The sequence below is a fragment of the Xyrauchen texanus genome, chromosome 44 (assembly GCF_025860055.1).
Source record: "Xyrauchen texanus isolate HMW12.3.18 chromosome 44, RBS_HiC_50CHRs, whole genome shotgun sequence".
NCBI classification, from domain to species: domain Eukaryota; kingdom Metazoa; phylum Chordata; class Actinopteri; order Cypriniformes; family Catostomidae; genus Xyrauchen; species Xyrauchen texanus.
Genome location: NC_068319.1, coordinates 32,678,652 through 32,696,190, shown reverse-complemented (window position 1 = coordinate 32,696,190; position 17,539 = coordinate 32,678,652). Strand labels below are relative to the sequence as shown.

At 40.1% G+C, this 17,539-nt stretch overlaps 1 protein-coding gene across 4 annotated transcripts in view; it reads right to left on the bottom strand.

Moving 5' to 3' along the window:
• LOC127636986 (multiple epidermal growth factor-like domains protein 10) overlaps positions 1 to 17,539 on the bottom strand; it is a 149,337-nt gene that overhangs the window by 84,424 nt on the left and 47,374 nt on the right. For all 4 annotated transcript variants that reach the window (XM_052117808.1, XM_052117805.1, XM_052117807.1 and 1 more), the window contains 2 exons: positions 1,243 to 1,489; positions 842 to 962 (listed from right to left, as the gene is read on the bottom strand). In XM_052117808.1, coding sequence (XP_051973768.1) covers positions 842 to 962; positions 1,243 to 1,489 — 368 coding nt within the window. The remainder of the gene's footprint in view (positions 1 to 841; positions 963 to 1,242; positions 1,490 to 17,539) is intronic.

Here is a 17,539-nt window from a genome sequence, read left to right as displayed (position 1 = left end):
GGGTATCCCAGCAGAACATTGTCATCTTCCCACAGTGCATCCTGGTGCCATCACTTCCCCAGGTAATCAGCGCACTCGTACACGGCTGTCCATGTAAAAGAAAATTGGACTCATCGGACCAGGCAACCTTCTTCCACTGCTCCAAGGTCCAGTTCCGATGCTCACCCACCTAACTCCAATCCATTGCAGGCACTTTCGACAGTGGACAGGGGTCATCATTGGTACTCTGACAGGTCGGTGGCTGCACAGCCCCATTCACAGCAAGAAGAATGCACTGTGTTTTGTGACACATTCCTCCTGTAACCATAATTAACTTTTTTTGTGACTTGTGACACCTTCTGTCGGTTCGGACAAGATGGGATAGCCTTCATTGCCCTCATGCATCGATGAGCCTTGGGCGCCCAACATCCTGTCGCCAGTTTGTGGTTTGTCCCTCCTCGGACCACTGTCGGTAGGTACTCACCACTGCTGACCAGGGGCACCCCACAACACTTGCCGTTTCAGAGATGCTCTGACCCAGTTGTCTGGCCATAATAATTTGTCCCTTGTCAAAGTCACTCAGGTCTTTACTCCTGCCCATTTCTCCTGAATTCAACACGTTGACTATGAGAACTGATTGATCGCTTAACATCTAATCAACCCAGACCTTGAGATGTGGCCTTGTTAGGAGATGATCAACGTTAGTCACTAAACCTGTGAGTGGTCATAATGTTTAGGCTCATCAGTGTATAATATAAAACAACCTCTTCCATCCTATTTTAAATCGCAAGTAAACTGTTTTTTTTCTCAAGCATCAGAGTTTCAGTTATAATATTCATAAAGGTGTGTGTGTGTTTTGTACCATCCAGCCGGCAAGACATGAACACTCTCCTGTCACATGATGACACACACCGCCGTTCTGACATGGGCAGCGCTCCTCACATTGACTTCCATGTTTACCTGGAGGACACAGATCCTCACAGCTGCAGAAATACAATTAATATTTAATAATTACATTTTTATACACAATTTACAATCATATTTAATCAAACTACACAACGATGACTAAGACGTTATAGATATTACAGTTTCATTTTCTGTTAATACATTTCTGAAGCTACTTTGAAGCGATGTGTGTTGTGAAAAACTCTACACAAATAATATTAACTTGACTTGAAATACAACACACACACACACACACCTGTCAGTCAAACACTCACAGTCATGCGTTTCTGTGTGCATGTGTGTGCAGGCAAAACTCACAATGCTCCTGTGTATCCTGGGCTGCACACACACTCTCCTGTGATGTGGTGACACGTGGCATTGTTCTGGCACTGGCACATCTGTTGGCAGTTGTTGCCGTAAGTGCCACGATCACAGATCTGCTCGCAGCGCCAGCCGCGGTACCCGGGTGCACAGATGCATGCTCCAGTGATGGGGTTACACAGTGCGCCATTCTGACACTGACACCGGTTGCTGCAGTGAGGACCCCAGTGGCTGCTGTCACATGCTAGGCAAACACACAACGATTACTACATTACATGCCTGAAGTGTGTAAAACACATTTTCAGTGTGACAATCAATCAGTGTCCAGATCTGTATGTGTTCACTGATAACACTTCATCCTCAAGTCAAGTGGTTTTTGTTGTCATTTCCTTCTGTGTATAGGGGAAGAAACGAAACAAAGTGTCTCCTGAGACCACAGTGCATAACATTTAAAATGTAACATGCCTTGCTGTGGCTCAGGTGGTAGAGTGGGTTGGCCGCTAATCGCAGGGTTGCGACCCACATGACTCCATATGCCGAAGTGTCCTTGGGTAAGACACTGAACCCCAAGTTGCTCCCAATGGCATGCTAGCGCCGCCATTGGTGTATGAGTGTGTGTGAATGGGACATAGTGTAAAGCGCTTTGGTAACCTCTAAGGTTAAAAAAGGCGCTATATAAGTGCAGACCATGTACCATTTCCATTTTACAAGACTATAACAGGTAGACACATGAATTAGTGAAACACAAAATACAAAAGTGAATATGAATCAACAATACAAAACAACACTGTGCATGATAAATAAGTACACATACTGAATACAACAATAAACAATAAATATTGAATGCAGATTTTTTATTTTTTTTTTATGTGTGCAGGCACCCATACTGTGAGGCAGTAATTACTCTAGGTAGCTCCTGTAGTGCAAGTTTTGCCTAGTCTGCAAGTACTGCAGTGAGGTAGGCTTAATATGTGAAAGCTAGACTGCAGTTACTCTTAGTACAATAGGTCAGACAAAGATATATATATATATATATATATATATATATACTACACAAATGAATTTTAACCAACCAAGATGAACATATGTACGTAGCAGGGTAGATAAGAATTTTTTTTTTAATTATAATAATAATTATAAAATAAAAAATAAAAAATAAATAAATAAATGTATAAATATATTTACGCAATTAATCGCAATGCCCCCTGACCGTAATAAGGAAGATTCCTGAGAAATGCAAGCTGGTAGTACCACCTGTTTACTCCAGAGGGCAGTAAGTGAAACTTCAGCTGTATTGCAACGCTCAGTTTATACAGTGAAGAAAACAACCCTTCAGCAGACAGCACAACACAAACATACATTACATTCTTGCATTCAAAACACTTGATGGAGCACAAATTCGAACTAAGGTATCTATCTCAAGATGTGTTAAGTATTAAACTATATTTAACTTGACACAGTGACCTACAATGGGGCGGCTGTGGCTCAGGTGGTAGAGCGGGTTGTAAATAATGGTGGTTCGATGCCTGGCCCACACGACTCCACATGCCGAATTGTCCTTGGACAAGACACTGAACGCCAAGTTGCTCCCAATGGCAGGCTAGCGCCTTGCATGGCAGCTCTGCCGTCTTTGGTGTGTGAGTGTGTGTGTGTGAATGGGTGAATGATTAGATTAGATTAGATTCAACTTTATTGTCATTGTGCAGAGTACAAGTACAAAGACAACGAAATGCAGTTTGCGTCCAACCAGAAGTGCAAAAAGCAGAAAAGTGCAATGTGATAATCAAGTATAGACAGGTGGTGCATAGGCAGGACAAGAAATATATTGCAGTGTTATAAGAGCAGAATAAATATGGCTATGTAATATGAGTAGTGTATGAACAGCATGTACAGATATGTGCAATGTAGTAGCAGAGACATTTAAAATAGTAGTAGAATAATATAGATATATGCAGTGCATTAGCAGAATATATAGTAAGAAAAACAGAGTAAATATGGATAATCTGTATGAACCATATAGACAGATATGTACAGTATGTACAGCTATGTGCAGTGTGGTAACATTATAAGAGCAGTAAGAATAAGTGTATGTACAGAATGAATAGTATGAAGAGTAGTAGAATATGGCTATGTATAGGTGTAATTACAGTATGTACATTTAAATAAATAAATATAACAGAATGGGTGGGATAGAGTAGTGTCCGGGGGAGGGGGGTAGTCAATTGTCACCGGGATGCAGAGCTAGAGTTCAGTTGCAGTAAAGAAGCTTCCTCTGAACCTGCTGGTACAGGTGCGGAGAGACATGAAACGCCTCCCGGAGGGGAGTGGGGTGAACAGTCTGTGGTTGGGGTGGGAACAGTCTTTGATGATGCTGCGCGCCTTACGCAAGCATCGCTTACCCTGGATGGCCTCGATGGAGGGGAGTGAGGAACCAGTGATGCGTTGGGCAGTTTTCACCACCCTCTGCAGTGCTTTCCAGTCACGGGCAGAGCAGTTGCTATACCAAACTGAGATACAGTTGGTGAGGATTCATTCGACGGTGCATTGGTAGAAGTTCACCAGGATCTGAGGAGACAGGTGGACCTTCTTGAGTCTCCTCAGAAAGAGGAGACGCTGGTGAGCCTTCTTGATCAGGGTAGAGGTGTTGAGGGTCCAAGAGAGGTCCTCAGAGATGTGGACACCTCAGTCCCATTGATAGAAATGGGTGTGTGTGTGCCAGCTTTAGACATCCTGAAGTCCACAATGAGCTCTTTGGTCTTCTTAGTGTTGAGAGCCAGGTTGTTGTCAGTGCACCACGATGATAGGTGCTGAACCCCCTTCCTGTAGGCCATCTCATCGTTGTTACTGATGAGACCAATCACCGTAGTGTCATCTGCAAAGTTGACAATGGTGTTAGAGCCATGTACAGGTGTGCAGTCTTAGGTGAAGAGGGAGTAAAGGAGAGGGCTCAGCACACATCCCTGTGGTACGCCGGTGTTCAGGGTGATGGTTGAGGAGGTGTGATTAGCTAACCTAACAGACTGAGGACTGTTGGTTAGGAAGTCCAGAATCCAATTACAGAGGGAGGAATTGATGCCCAGTTCACTGAGTTTGGTGATCAGTTTGGAGGGGATGATGGTGTTGAATGCTTAACTAAAGTCAATGAACAGCATTCTCACATAGGTGTTGCTATTGTCAAGGTGGGACAGGGCAGAGTGATGTGCTGTAGAGATGGCATCCTCTGTGGTCCTGTTCTGACGGTAGGTGAATTGGAAGAGGTCCAGTGAGGGTGATAAGCAGGTCTTGAGATGGGCCAGGACCAGCCTCTCGAAGCACTTCATAATGATAGGGGTGAGTGCAACTGGACGGAAGTCATTAAGGCTTGTTGCATTGGAATGTTTTGGCACCGGCACGATGGAGGTGGTTTTAAAGCACACGGGGACAGCTGCTTGGTCTAGTGACAGATTAAATATGTCAGTCCAAACCTCAGTCAGCTGCGCTGCACAGCACAGGCCCGGAGTACGCGTCCGGGGATACTATCAGGTCCAGCAGCCTTGCGTGCATTAATCCTGCTCAGTGCCACACACACATCGGTTGAGGAGAGTGTGAGGGGCTGGCGAACTGCAGAGACCACAGCCTTGATGGCCACTTCCTTGTTGTCCCTATTGAAGCGGCCATAGAAGTAGTTCAGTGTAGGCTGCCTTCGGGATTGCAGAGTTTGTTGTTTACTGATAGCAGAATGCAGTTCTTTCATGGCAATCTTAGCATTAGCATCCGGTGGTATGTAGGCTGCTGTTACTACAGTTGATGTAAACTCTCTGGGCAAATAGAAAGGTCTACACTTAACCATGAGATACTCAAGATTAGCTGAGCAGTGACTATCGGTGATGGTGGTGTCCGTGCACCATGTTTTGTTGACATAAATGCACAAACCCCCACCTCGGGTCTTACCGCAGTCATCAGCTGTTCTGTCCGCACGGAGGAGGCAGCGTCCAGCTAGCTCGATAGCGCTGTTGGGTATTCCGCTGTGAAGCCAAGTTTCTGTGAAAATCATGATGTTGCAGTCCATAATCAATCTGTGTGTGGTGATCCGCAGCCGCAGTTCATCCATTTTGTTCACCAGCGAGCGAACATTGGAGAGGAAAAGGCTTGGAAGAGTGAGTCGATGTGGAGTTAGCTTTAGCCTCGCTCGAATTCCACCGCGTGACCCCCTGGGGCATTGTTTGCGTGTCTGTCTGAAGAGCCCTCCAGTCGGTGTGGGGATGTTCGGAGGTCCCGTTGGTTTAGCGATCTCTGGAAGTACGTTAATAACGATGTCAGAATTGCTGGAACTGATGACCAAAAGTTCCTGTCGGGTGTACGATATGTACACTAAACTGTTTTTACCGAGAATACTTGAGATAAACAAGCATATTACTACTAATTTGCAGAATCTGGAGAGACACTGAGCGTCGCGATGCATTCGTGCCGCCATCTTGATCCTAGAAAACCTAGAATGAGACACTGTGTGAAGCGCTTTGAATGTATATATTAGGGCTGTAAATCGATTACAATTTTTAATCAAATTCATTACATGTTGTCCCGATCAATTAATCGCATTTAATCACATATATAAATATTTCCTGAGAAATTCGCCCCTCATACAACAATAATTCAATATATAATGATGAAATAATTATAGTTATCTTTAAATATTTAAAAATGTTTTATATATATAAAATAAAAAATATTCAGATAATTAAAATGCATTACATTCTTGTGGCAGAAGAGTTCATCATTGATAAGACAATCCAAAACGCGGCTTTAGAATACAATGTATTGTTTGCTATAAGTCAATGATTGGCATACAGTTCACAGCAATCCATTTCACAAGTGAATTTGTAAATCAGCTGGAGATTTATTATGAGGGCTTGTTTAATGACCCGTCAATGTACACCAGCGTCAGACATGCTTGTGTAGCGTCTCGGGTGCGTTGCCTCATAAACATAAACTTGTGTCAAGTTAAATATAGTTTATTACTTAGGACACATCTTGAGATCCCTTAGTTCGGATTTGCGCTGCATCAAGTGTTTTGAATGCAATAACGCAACACATGTTTGTGTTGTGCTGTCTGCTGAAGGGTGTTTTCTTCACTGTATAAACTGTGCATTGCTCATACAGCTGAAGATTCAATTACTGCCCTCTGGAGTAAACAGGTGGTACTACAAGCTTGCATTTCTCAGGAATCTTCCTTATTACGGTCCGGGGGCATTGCGTTTAATTGCGTTCATTTTTTAACGCGTTCATTCGGTGTGATTAATTTTATAAAAAATAACGCGCTAAAAAAATTCAAGCAATAAATCGCAATGCCCCCGGACCGTAATAAGATTAATTTGACAGCCCTAATATTTTCTTGTCACTTCCTGTTGCTGACGGCATGCTGCACGAGTGTTTGTGTTTGTAGCCTGCTTAGCATTGCTATTCTTATTTTCATACGTCCATCGTTTTATCCTTTGTCATTTTACCTCACATTTCAGTTTTTTCCCCTTTTCTACCATTTCATCTGCGTGTATTTTACCTGTTGCTGCTGGCGCCTAGCTCGAGTCTGTCTTTGTAGCCTGCTAGATTTTTAGCATATCTGTTTTCAGCCTTTAATCCTTAACATCTGCAATTTTTCAGTGCGCATCGGGCACAACAAACAACTGCGGTAAGTCATGGCATCTGCTCATGTTATTTCTTCCTGCATTGCATGTCACATGTTTACAATAGCCTCCTCCATCAGCAGTGAGGGATTCACATGTGATAAATGTAATGGTACTGGCGAGAACTCTACTACGGCGTATCCCTCAACCTTCCCAGGTCTTCGGCACCAGTGTAAAGGGAACAATGGAAAGGCCGAGGAGAGAACCGGCTTGACAATATAAATAATAGTTTTAATATACAACTGAACAAAAAGCCACAAACACACACATGACCGTAAGCGATCTCTCATGACCAAACACACAAAAACACACACTGACCGTAAACAATCTCTCTCTTGTCGCACCACCTTCCGCAGTCAGCCTTTATTCCTCTTGGAGGCTTAATTAGCCTGATAAGGGACCGGGTGTGTATAAACATGTCCCTGCCCCACCCTCCGCCCTGTCACAATACTGTTTCGGATGTGGGTAGAACAGCAAGCAACACGCACATTTTGGTTCCGGCTCTATAGCAACTGCAGCAGGGTGTTTAGGTGACATCTCGGCGGCATACTTGCTCAGCAAAAGCGACACCACTCTCCAGTTCCTATTAGGGTTTCCAATCGATTCTCTCCACTCAGTGATGCACCCACTGAGAATCATGTTGAAAGAGCCCTTGTTATTGGTGATTCTATTATAAGGAATGTGGAAATAGAGACTCCAGCCACTATTGTTAAATGCATTTTGGGTACCAGAGCATCTAACATCAAATCAAATTTACAAGTGCAGTCTAATGCTAACATGCTTAGCATTCGCGAGGTGTGCGAATTTGCAAAAACGATGTCAGACACTGTAATATGCTCTGGTCCCCTACCAGCTCGTCGTGGCGACGAGGTATAAAGCAGATAAGTGTCACTGAACAGCTGGAGTGGTGTCTAGAGAATAGAATAGGATTTATAAACAATTGGAAGAGTTATTGGGGTAGGCCTGACTTGCTAAAGAGAGACGGACTCCATCCTTCCAGGGAAGGTGCCGCTCTGCTCTCTAGTAATTTGGCTCATAGTCTTGCTGTGAACATGCTGTGGCTGTTGCTTTTGTAGTCTGTGACTTCCTTTAACCCCTTCCACAAGCGCTGGAGGTCATTGGTCTCCAAATGGTCCTGGATTCTCCTGGCGTATGTGGCCTTGGCTCTTTTTAGTAGTGAGGTTGTTCCTGGCTTCCCTCAATGCAGCTGTCACCAGACCTGATGGCATCATCCTGTGTTTTGAGAAGGGAGCTCTATATTAAACCAGGGCCTCTGGTTGGGAGGAATGGATACGTGAGGCAGCAACATCATCTACACACTAAAAGTCTGTGTTTCGCTCAGATGTGGCAGCCTCCTTGTATAAGTTCCATTCAGTGTGAACAAATCTGTACTCAAGGGCTGAGATGGCACCCTCTGGCCAAGTTCTGATAACATTAGAAACTTATTTTTATTTATTTATTTAACCTTTATTTATCCAGGTAAACTGTTTGAGAACCACTTCTCATTTACAAACATGACCTGCTAGCTATTGGCAGAGAGGAGATGGTAGATTGATGTAGCCAATTCAGGGATGGAGATTATTAGGAGGCCATGATATATAGGGGCCAATGGGGGGAATTTGGCTAGGACACCAGGGTTACACCCCTACTCTTTACGAGAAGTGCCCTAGGATTTTTAATGACCACAGAGAGTCAGGACCTCGGTTTAACGTCTCATCCGAAAGACGGTGCTTTTTACAGTATAGTGTCCCCGTCACTATACTGGGGCATTAGGACCCACACAGACCACAGGGTGAGCACCCCCTGCTGGCCTCCCTAATACCACTTCCAACAGCAACCTTGATTTTCCCCAGGAGGTCTCCCATCCAGGTACTGGCCTGCTTAGCTATAGTGGGCAACTAGGCAAGAGCTGCAGGGTGATATGGCTGATCTCCCCCTCCTCTGTAGTGGCCAATATGCAGGGATTAGCATAACAGAGGAGTGATCAGAGTTCCCGAGATGGGGGTGGGCCCGGTATGAGTCCCGAACATTGGTGTAAATGTGGTCTAAAGTTTTCACTCCTCTTGTGAGAACAGAAACGTGTTGGTAGCTGTAAAGGTACTCAATGGAAAGGAGGAGGCGAGAACCGGCTTTTAAATATAAATAATAGTTTTAATGATAAACTTAAAAGACAACATAAACACACATGACGGACATGTCCGCTAACAATCTCTCTCTCCCGCACGGCCCTCTGCAGTCAGCCTTTAAACCTCACGGAGGCATAATTAGCCTAATACGGGACCGGGTGCATAGGATCACGACCCGGCCCCGCCCTCCGCCCTGCCACAGTAGCATTTTGGTAGAACTTTCTTTAGGTTGATATGATTAAAGACCCCTGCTACAATGAAAAATCCCTTGGGGTGTTGAGTTAGATGCTGACTGACGTGCGAGTGCTGTGTCTGCCTTGGCACTCGGTGGGATATAAACAGCAGTGATAATAACAGAACTGAATTCCCTCGGAAGATAGTGGGGCTGGCATTGTATTGTTAAATATTCCACAGATTCTTAACAGTTGGCATCAACAATGGAAGCATTTACAAATCAGTTTGTGTCACAGAAACACACAGTCCTCCTCCATTTGTCTTACCGGCAATGAGTTTCTGTCCGCGCGGAAAGAGGCTAAGATATCTAGCTGAACTGCCGCATCGGGAATGTTATCATGCAGCCATGTTTTAGTGAAAATTTGAACGCAGTAGTCCCTCAATTCCCGCTGTGAAATCATACGAAGCCTAAGGAGTATAATTCTCTCACATTCACTGCATGTGTTTCCTTTATTCGCATGGAATCTGCTCTAAGTTCTGTGTTCATTTTCTTCACCCTGTGAGAACTAAATGATTGTTCACTGCTCTCATGAATGTGCTGGCTTCACATACAACACTATTCTGGAGATTTCAACTGATCTTTTAACAATGAATAAAGATGAATCTAAATCTCAGTTCAAAGATCTGCCTTTGCAAACTAAGAATATTAAGAAGACATGACAAATTATTTTGAAAAAAGCACCAAACACACAATCCAGTGTGTGTGACTTTCACATGAAAAGATCTCAGTCTTTTATTTTCTATAAGTCAGACCTGAGCCTTAGGTCATGTTTTTGAAACATCCATAATGTTTCTTCAGGCAAATAAGAGACAAAAGCCAAGCAATATTGACCAGAGCATTACTGAACGTGACCCAGTTCAACAGCGGAGGTAAAGGTCATACACAATTACTCTATTCAACATGCTACCTTTGTGTCAATCCGTTACAAATGTCACTAAACATTCAATTATTTGATCTTGCAATTATTCTTGCAATTATTTGGCATATTATTTTGACTTGAATTGCATTTCGTTTTTGGTCACCTGACTAAGACTGATTATGTCACAACACAGCAAACATAAGGGGAAAACATACACTGAGCAAGATTTAATAAACCGTGTGTTCATGACATGAGATGCGCCAATCCACCTCTGACCATTAAACAAACTGTATCACAGCAAATAGATGAGAACACTCTGACACCTTTAGATGCAGTCAAAGAAATGAAGGATGGTGACCATTTGAAACATGCTGGTGAAAATGATCTACTGTGACACGTGAAAACCATGTTGGGATGTTTCAAGTGAAGTCTCATAGACCCCGTTTTCACCAGGTATTAAGATGCATTTTGGGGCAATCCATTTGAAACACAACACTACAGGCTGTGTAAGAGGTGTATGGGACCCAAAATGTTTTGAGATTTGTCCAATTCAACCACATTATATGTGGACAAAAATGCATGTGAGCACATTGGGCTCTCAGTGTAAGTGCTCATCTGTTGAATGCGTTCAAACAGCAATGAAACACCTCCTACTCACCGGTTAATCAAATGATACGTTAAAAAAGAATTTCAACTTTGCCAGTTCAATTAATTGACAATTCTGCCTTAAACTTCATGTTTGCGCTTGATTAAAAGCAAGTATAATTGGGAGAAACAGAATATGCCATTTTACACACTTTTTTATTCTTTTACTTTTTCTGCACTTCATTATCATGCAGTAATACACTGTCATATGTCAGACACACTCCAGCCTGATCTTATTAGAACTTAGAGAATTGTAAAAGATGGTAAATTTGTAAGAAATCATACGACTTTGTTTGTATGAAAATGTATGACTTATACACCACTTACACTTCCCATGTTTCCTCGTAGACCCCAATGTTTTGTTTCTTCCTTGTTACTGTCAGGGTTCCTCCCTTAGTTTGGGTTTTTTTTTCCCCTTTGTGGCAGAGCCCTGACAAGTAAGCGTTCTATGTCTGTTTTATGCTTGTGTCTGGATTCAGCCACTTCATTTGGTTTGAGTGATTTAGTCTGTTGCTGAATTTAGGCACTTATGTTTTGTCTTGTGCTGTGTGAATAACACTTGGGTTTGTGCTTTCTCATTCCCTTGTGCATTTGTGTCTGTCTTCAGTGATAACCCCGCCCTCTCGTTTGCCTTGTTAACTGTCTGATTATTACTTGATTGTTTTCACTTGCCCTCCTCGTTATCTCCTTGTCTTCTTCCCTATTTAACTCCATTGTGTTTTTTGTCTTGTGCCAGTTCATTGTGAATTTGTCCCCTGACCTGACCTGACCTGACCTGACCTGACCTGACCTGACCTGACCTGACCTGACCTGACCTGACCTGACCTGACCTTTCTACAACAAAATCTGACAGATAAATTCTGTTTTGATGCAAATGTAAACCTAACAATCAAGTGTAACTGTAATGGCAGCCAGCTGGTAGGTAGCCATGCAGTGTGTAAGCCTCACTCCCCTGGCATCAAGGGGTGCACTAGCCTTCTTGTTTGTGTGCCCGCCTCCCATGCTGGAGATGCCAGTTCGTCTGCATACAGCAGGTTGAGTAGGACCAGTTACATAATATCTTACACCAACCATAAAAATGACAAAGATAGTAATGTAAAAAGTTTTGTTCTGTACGATGGAAAAACTAAACTTCCTGGATCAGTAAGCTTGTTTGTGATATATTTAGTCATTTTAATCCCCCAAACCAAAGCCCATATCCAAACCAATCTATAGATTTGAACCAGTGACCATGACTGTAATTGATAAATACGTTTTATGTACGATGGAAGTAAATATGAGGGTTTTTAAGGAGATGAAGCATATTTGATTAGCTGGTGTATAAGCAGTACGATTTCTTATGAAATGAGAGCTTTTTAATGGCTGATATCAAGAGAGCAGGGTGGCCAATGGACAATATATATATACATATAGCAAATTAGATGTAAACAACTTACGAACACTTATTTTACATTTACTCAAAACTCACTAAAAATATCGGAAAACAGAAAATTTGCACAATTGACAAGACCGAGTGACCTCTTTTCTAAATCAGCCAATAGTGAACCGTAATTGCTGATTCTGATTATCTCAAAATGGGCAATTATCGGATGATTAATCTGCCTGGTCAAATCATTATGTCTACTGTCCTCGCTGTATTTGATTATGGAGATGTTGTGTACAGAAGTGTTTGTAAAGATGGTGCATGATGGTGAATACATCAATCATTTGAAGACAAGCTGAAGGAAGACTTTAAGGCCAGTCAAGTGTGTTTGAGGATGTTGAGTTGTTGTCATGCTCTGGCCTACATCTCACATCACATGATCTAAGCCCTGAGGTCATTTCCTGCCTCTCTTGCCAATCACGCTCTTCTCTTTGTTTTGATGAAGAAAGGCCTTTTCTCCTTCATCATTCTTTCAACTTCAATGCAGTGCGGCTGTTTTTTGTTACCGTTCTGTGACATGGAAAGGCCAAATACAAAGAATGTTCTGAGTAAATTAAAGTCTTGTGAGAATTTACTGACATTGTGATAAACCAAAGAGTCAACAGCAAAAACAACTCGAAATTTTAAAAAGCGTTATTACAGTGACATCATATACAACAATCAACAAAATCTATCTAACAAGTAAGAAATGATACGTTTGGATTCAGAACTTAAAGTCAATCAAACTGGATTATCCCAACAAGATAACACTGAGATTTGAGAATGACTCCAAAAGCTTAAATATGACAACTTGTAATAATTCGAAAGATATGGCAGAATCATAAGATATCGTATGACTTGTCATTTGACAACATTTTTTTTAAATTTTAGATCAACCAGTCATGTACACTTACTTCTCTTGTCTCGTTCCAAAGGCCAATATTTTCTTTCTTGTGTAGTACAATGACGTTTTTTCGCAATTAAAATCATTAGGTTTAGGGTTTGGGGTTTGGGTTAGGGGTTAATCTAAGGACAAATTTTAATAACATGTTTAGTTGGTTTCTGTTTCTATATGGCAGTTAAAGTTGTAGGTTTTTGTATGTGGTTACTCATAAGATTTCTTATGATTTCACCATCTCATACTGTTACACTATAGTCAAACCAAGACCAGCACTAGCAGTGGTTAACTAATCCTGACCAACTGAGTGAGTTTAGCTCCTGAGGGACACAGACACAATAAAGAGCTGAAACTCAAGACATGTTGTTCAGACCCCTGAAAGACTGACTGCACTTTACAACATACAAAATCACTCTCAGGAAAAGAGAAATCTGCTGTGGGAAGAGTCAGGATTAGTAATGTTGCAGCTATTGGTAGTTTTCAAGGCTGTAACCACATGTTTAGTTTACAAATCAGCCATTGAAAAATACGTACAGTTGAAGTCAGAAGTGTACATCCACCTTAGCCAAATACATTAAACTTTTTCACAATTCCTGACATTTAATCGTAGAAAACATTCCCCATCTTGGGTAAGTTAGGATCACTACTTTATTTTAAGAATGTGAAATGTCAGAATAATAGTAGAGAGAATGATTTATTTCAGCTTTTATTGCTTTCATCACATTCTCAGTGGGTCAGAAGTTTACATACACTTTGTTAGTATTTGGTGGCATTGCCTTTAAATTGTTTAACTTGAGTCAAATGTTTTGGGTTTCCTTCCACAAGCTTCTCACAATAAGTTGCTGGAATTTTGTCTCATTCCTGCAGACAGAACTGGTGTAACTGATTCCTGAGCGGTATGATGGCTGTGTGGTCCCTTAGTGTTTATACTTGCGTACTATTGTTTGTTTGTTTGATTAAAGGCACATTTAACAGTGTATGTAAACTTCTGACCCACTGGAAATGTGATCTAGTCAATTAAAAGTGAAATAGTCTGTCTGTAAACAATTGCTGGATAAATTACTCATGTCGTGCACAAATTAGATGTCATAAACAATTTACCAAAACTATAGTTTACTCATATTAAATCTTTGGAGTGATTAAAAAATGAGTTTTAATGACTTCAACCTAAGTGTATGAAAACTTCTGACTTCATCTGTATTCATCAAGCACTAATCTGAACAGTGTTTCCTTCTATGGTGGTTACAGCCATGCTACTTTGGGTCTGAGTTGAGAAAATATGATTTATAGGTTCAATATTCTCAAATAAAACAAAACATAAATATTCATGAACATGTCAGGCTAGCATACTAATACAGTGTTTAACAACAAAACAATACTAATATGGTCACTATTTTAATTTCTACACTCATTACTTATTATTAATACATCATTGGTTGTATGATGTATAACTCATTTCATTTTGTGCTTGTTACTCCAAAAAAGCTGCTCAAACTAAAACAGTGCAAATACTAAACCAAAATGTCTTATTTTATGCACACTATATTTTTCTACATTCAGTATATTTGATATATTCATATTTATATATTAGTCCTCATGCACTTGTATATTATCTGTACATTAGTACTATGTCTAAGTGAATTTAAGTGTACTGTATATTGTATATGTAAATATTATTCATACTGTACATGTCTATTATGTATTTTGTGGTCTGATTTTTGTCCACACTGCCTAGCTGGTGAGCATCCACTCAAGATTTTCACACCTGTACATTTGTGGAGATGGTATTGTGACAATAAAGGGATTTGATTTGATTTTGATATTTGACACTTTTATTCGTTGTATATAAAGTGATATGTAATTTACATTGATTATTTGTACATATATTTAACTCTTCATTGCTATATTTCCAATTAAATCTAGGGGATGCTGTGCTTCTCATGTAGTCTTAAAGCAATCACCACTTAAAGCAGACAAACCAATGTTCCATCCTACATGTCAAAATATATGTTCAAATAATAATTAAAACTGTCAAATTTAAAGTAAGTCTTTTGAGGAACTAGACTGATTAACTATATCAGATAAGATATTATTCTGAACGGTGTCCACTTCAAAACACTTAACTATCCAGATGCTACTAAAGACACTAGATCAATGTGTGTGTGTATACAGTTAGTGTCTGTATACTTATCTATAGTAATTAGACAGGACAAATGTATCCCCAGACATGAGCTAAATTGGACAAAGCTTCCTTTTGGGGACATCCTCAATTGTATATTTTAATATTCAATAGTATATATTTTTTCTATTCTCAAAAAATGAAATGTTTTATTTTAGAGTGGGCATAGTGTGGTCATTACAATAATCTTTATCTAAAAACATTAGAATTGTAGATGTAATTGTGTGTGTGTGTGTGTGTGTGTGTGTGTGTGTGTGTGTGTGTGTGTGTGTGTGTGTGTGTGTGTGTACTTACTTATGTCACTTTTGGGTACTTTCACCAGAATACACACCAGTAAACTGAGCACCACCTTGACAATTTGGGACTTTTTGTGTGTCCTCATTTGTTTGACCATATAAACGATTATAATCGATTATAAATACGAATTCAGCATGCTTTAAAATGGTCCCCAGCATTAAAATCTCACTTGTCCCAAAAAAACACTTTTAAGTGATTTGTGTACCTGAAGTGTGTATCCCCCACCAATTTGTGTATAACACAGCGCCCCCTAAGAGAACTGCACTTCCGATTTTATACACGCTTTCGGGAATCTGACCAATCAGAAGCCAGTAAGAATTTTTCGACACAGCGCACTCAGTGGCTCTTATAGAAACTGCACTTACTTAATACCTTGTCAATCTGACCAATCAGAAGCCAATTACGTCATCCTTAAAGATGGCGGAAGGAGAGTTCTTATTTACATGAAAGAATATAAGGATAAATCACATTATATTTTACATTGCATTGTAAATAATTAGTGAGTAAATAAAAAATAGAGTGGTTTTGGTTAAGCACTGGGAGATTTAAAATCGTATGTCCAAAATGTTTTTCTAATCCCGATCCTTTTCTGCCACTTCACTACCGGCGCTGACCGCCCCGTTTACCGAGAGTTACCGAGAATTACCGAGACGGAGGCGGCGCTGAACGATGCAGTGCAGTCAATTGGATTGTACTGTAATTTAGATATTAGTTTATTAAAGATAAATGTATAAACAATATTTAAAATAGGGAAGGTGATGGACACATAAAGGCACGTGTCGTTGCAAAGCAATCATTGTCTTCTCAGAGAAGGGGACAAATATTTAAATTTATTAACGTTTTTAAAAGTATGTGTATGCACCTGGATGTATTCAGTGAAAATATGCCTGTAAAGGATGTGTTAAAATCGAAATCGCTTGATTTTATTAGTGATCTTTTTAAACATTGTATTCCCCACTTCAATTATTTTGGTATCTTTCAGCCGCGCGGGAACACCGCACCCCTCCCCCGCCTCAATGAGAGCAGTACAGAGACGAGCAATGAACAGCACAACACTTTATTATATTTTTCATTAACACTTTGTTATATATATATATATATATATATATATATATGAGTCATTCCAGAATTGGGGGTACATTTCGAGTCTCCCAGATAAACCTTCTTTTATTAAAACATTTTTTTTATTATTTATTTAATCAGGTTTGAATAATAACAAATTATATTACACTATCACTATAATAATGCTTTATGTATATTTAGGATTTTTTTTTAATGGGAAATATTAACTAAATGACTCCCACTCCACCTATTATTGACTGTCTCTGCCTCCTGATTCATACGTTCAACTTGAATTATCATGAAATAATTAAGTCTAATTTTCAAATATTTTTTGTGTTTACTCTATTAAGTTATATAAACAATTGCATAGAATATAAATTTTTTGTATTATTTGTAATTTAATTAATAAAAAAATAGATTTTGTGTCTGTCCCTACGTTCTGGTCAACTCTGTTACCTCTGTTATAAAACCAAAAAAAAAACTCCAAAGCATTTGTTGAAAAAGCATGTGACTTGCTCCAAGTGATGTCACTTCTTGTGGCGGAAACTCTGGAAAGCAGTGAGGTATGTCATTATTCTTCTCTCATTAATTTGTACAAAATGTTTAGGATACACCAATAGTAGATTCATTATTTGTCAAATATGTTATTGTGATATTGCTGTGAATCTCTCATTCACTTTTTAAAAAACGATAATATGGCAAAAACCCATAAAATTCAGTTTTTAGACATGCCATGTGGTATCTGGTTTGAGGTTAGCATTTTGAGTTAAAGCACAAAATGGTGGAAAATGTCAACTCTGTTATCGTCAACTCTGTTAGTGGTTTAAAAAGTTGAACAATAACAGAGTTGACAATGATTAACAGAGTCAAATGTACCCAATTTAATTTAAGCATTTTGCATTATTTTACATTTATTATGGATTCTAGGTCA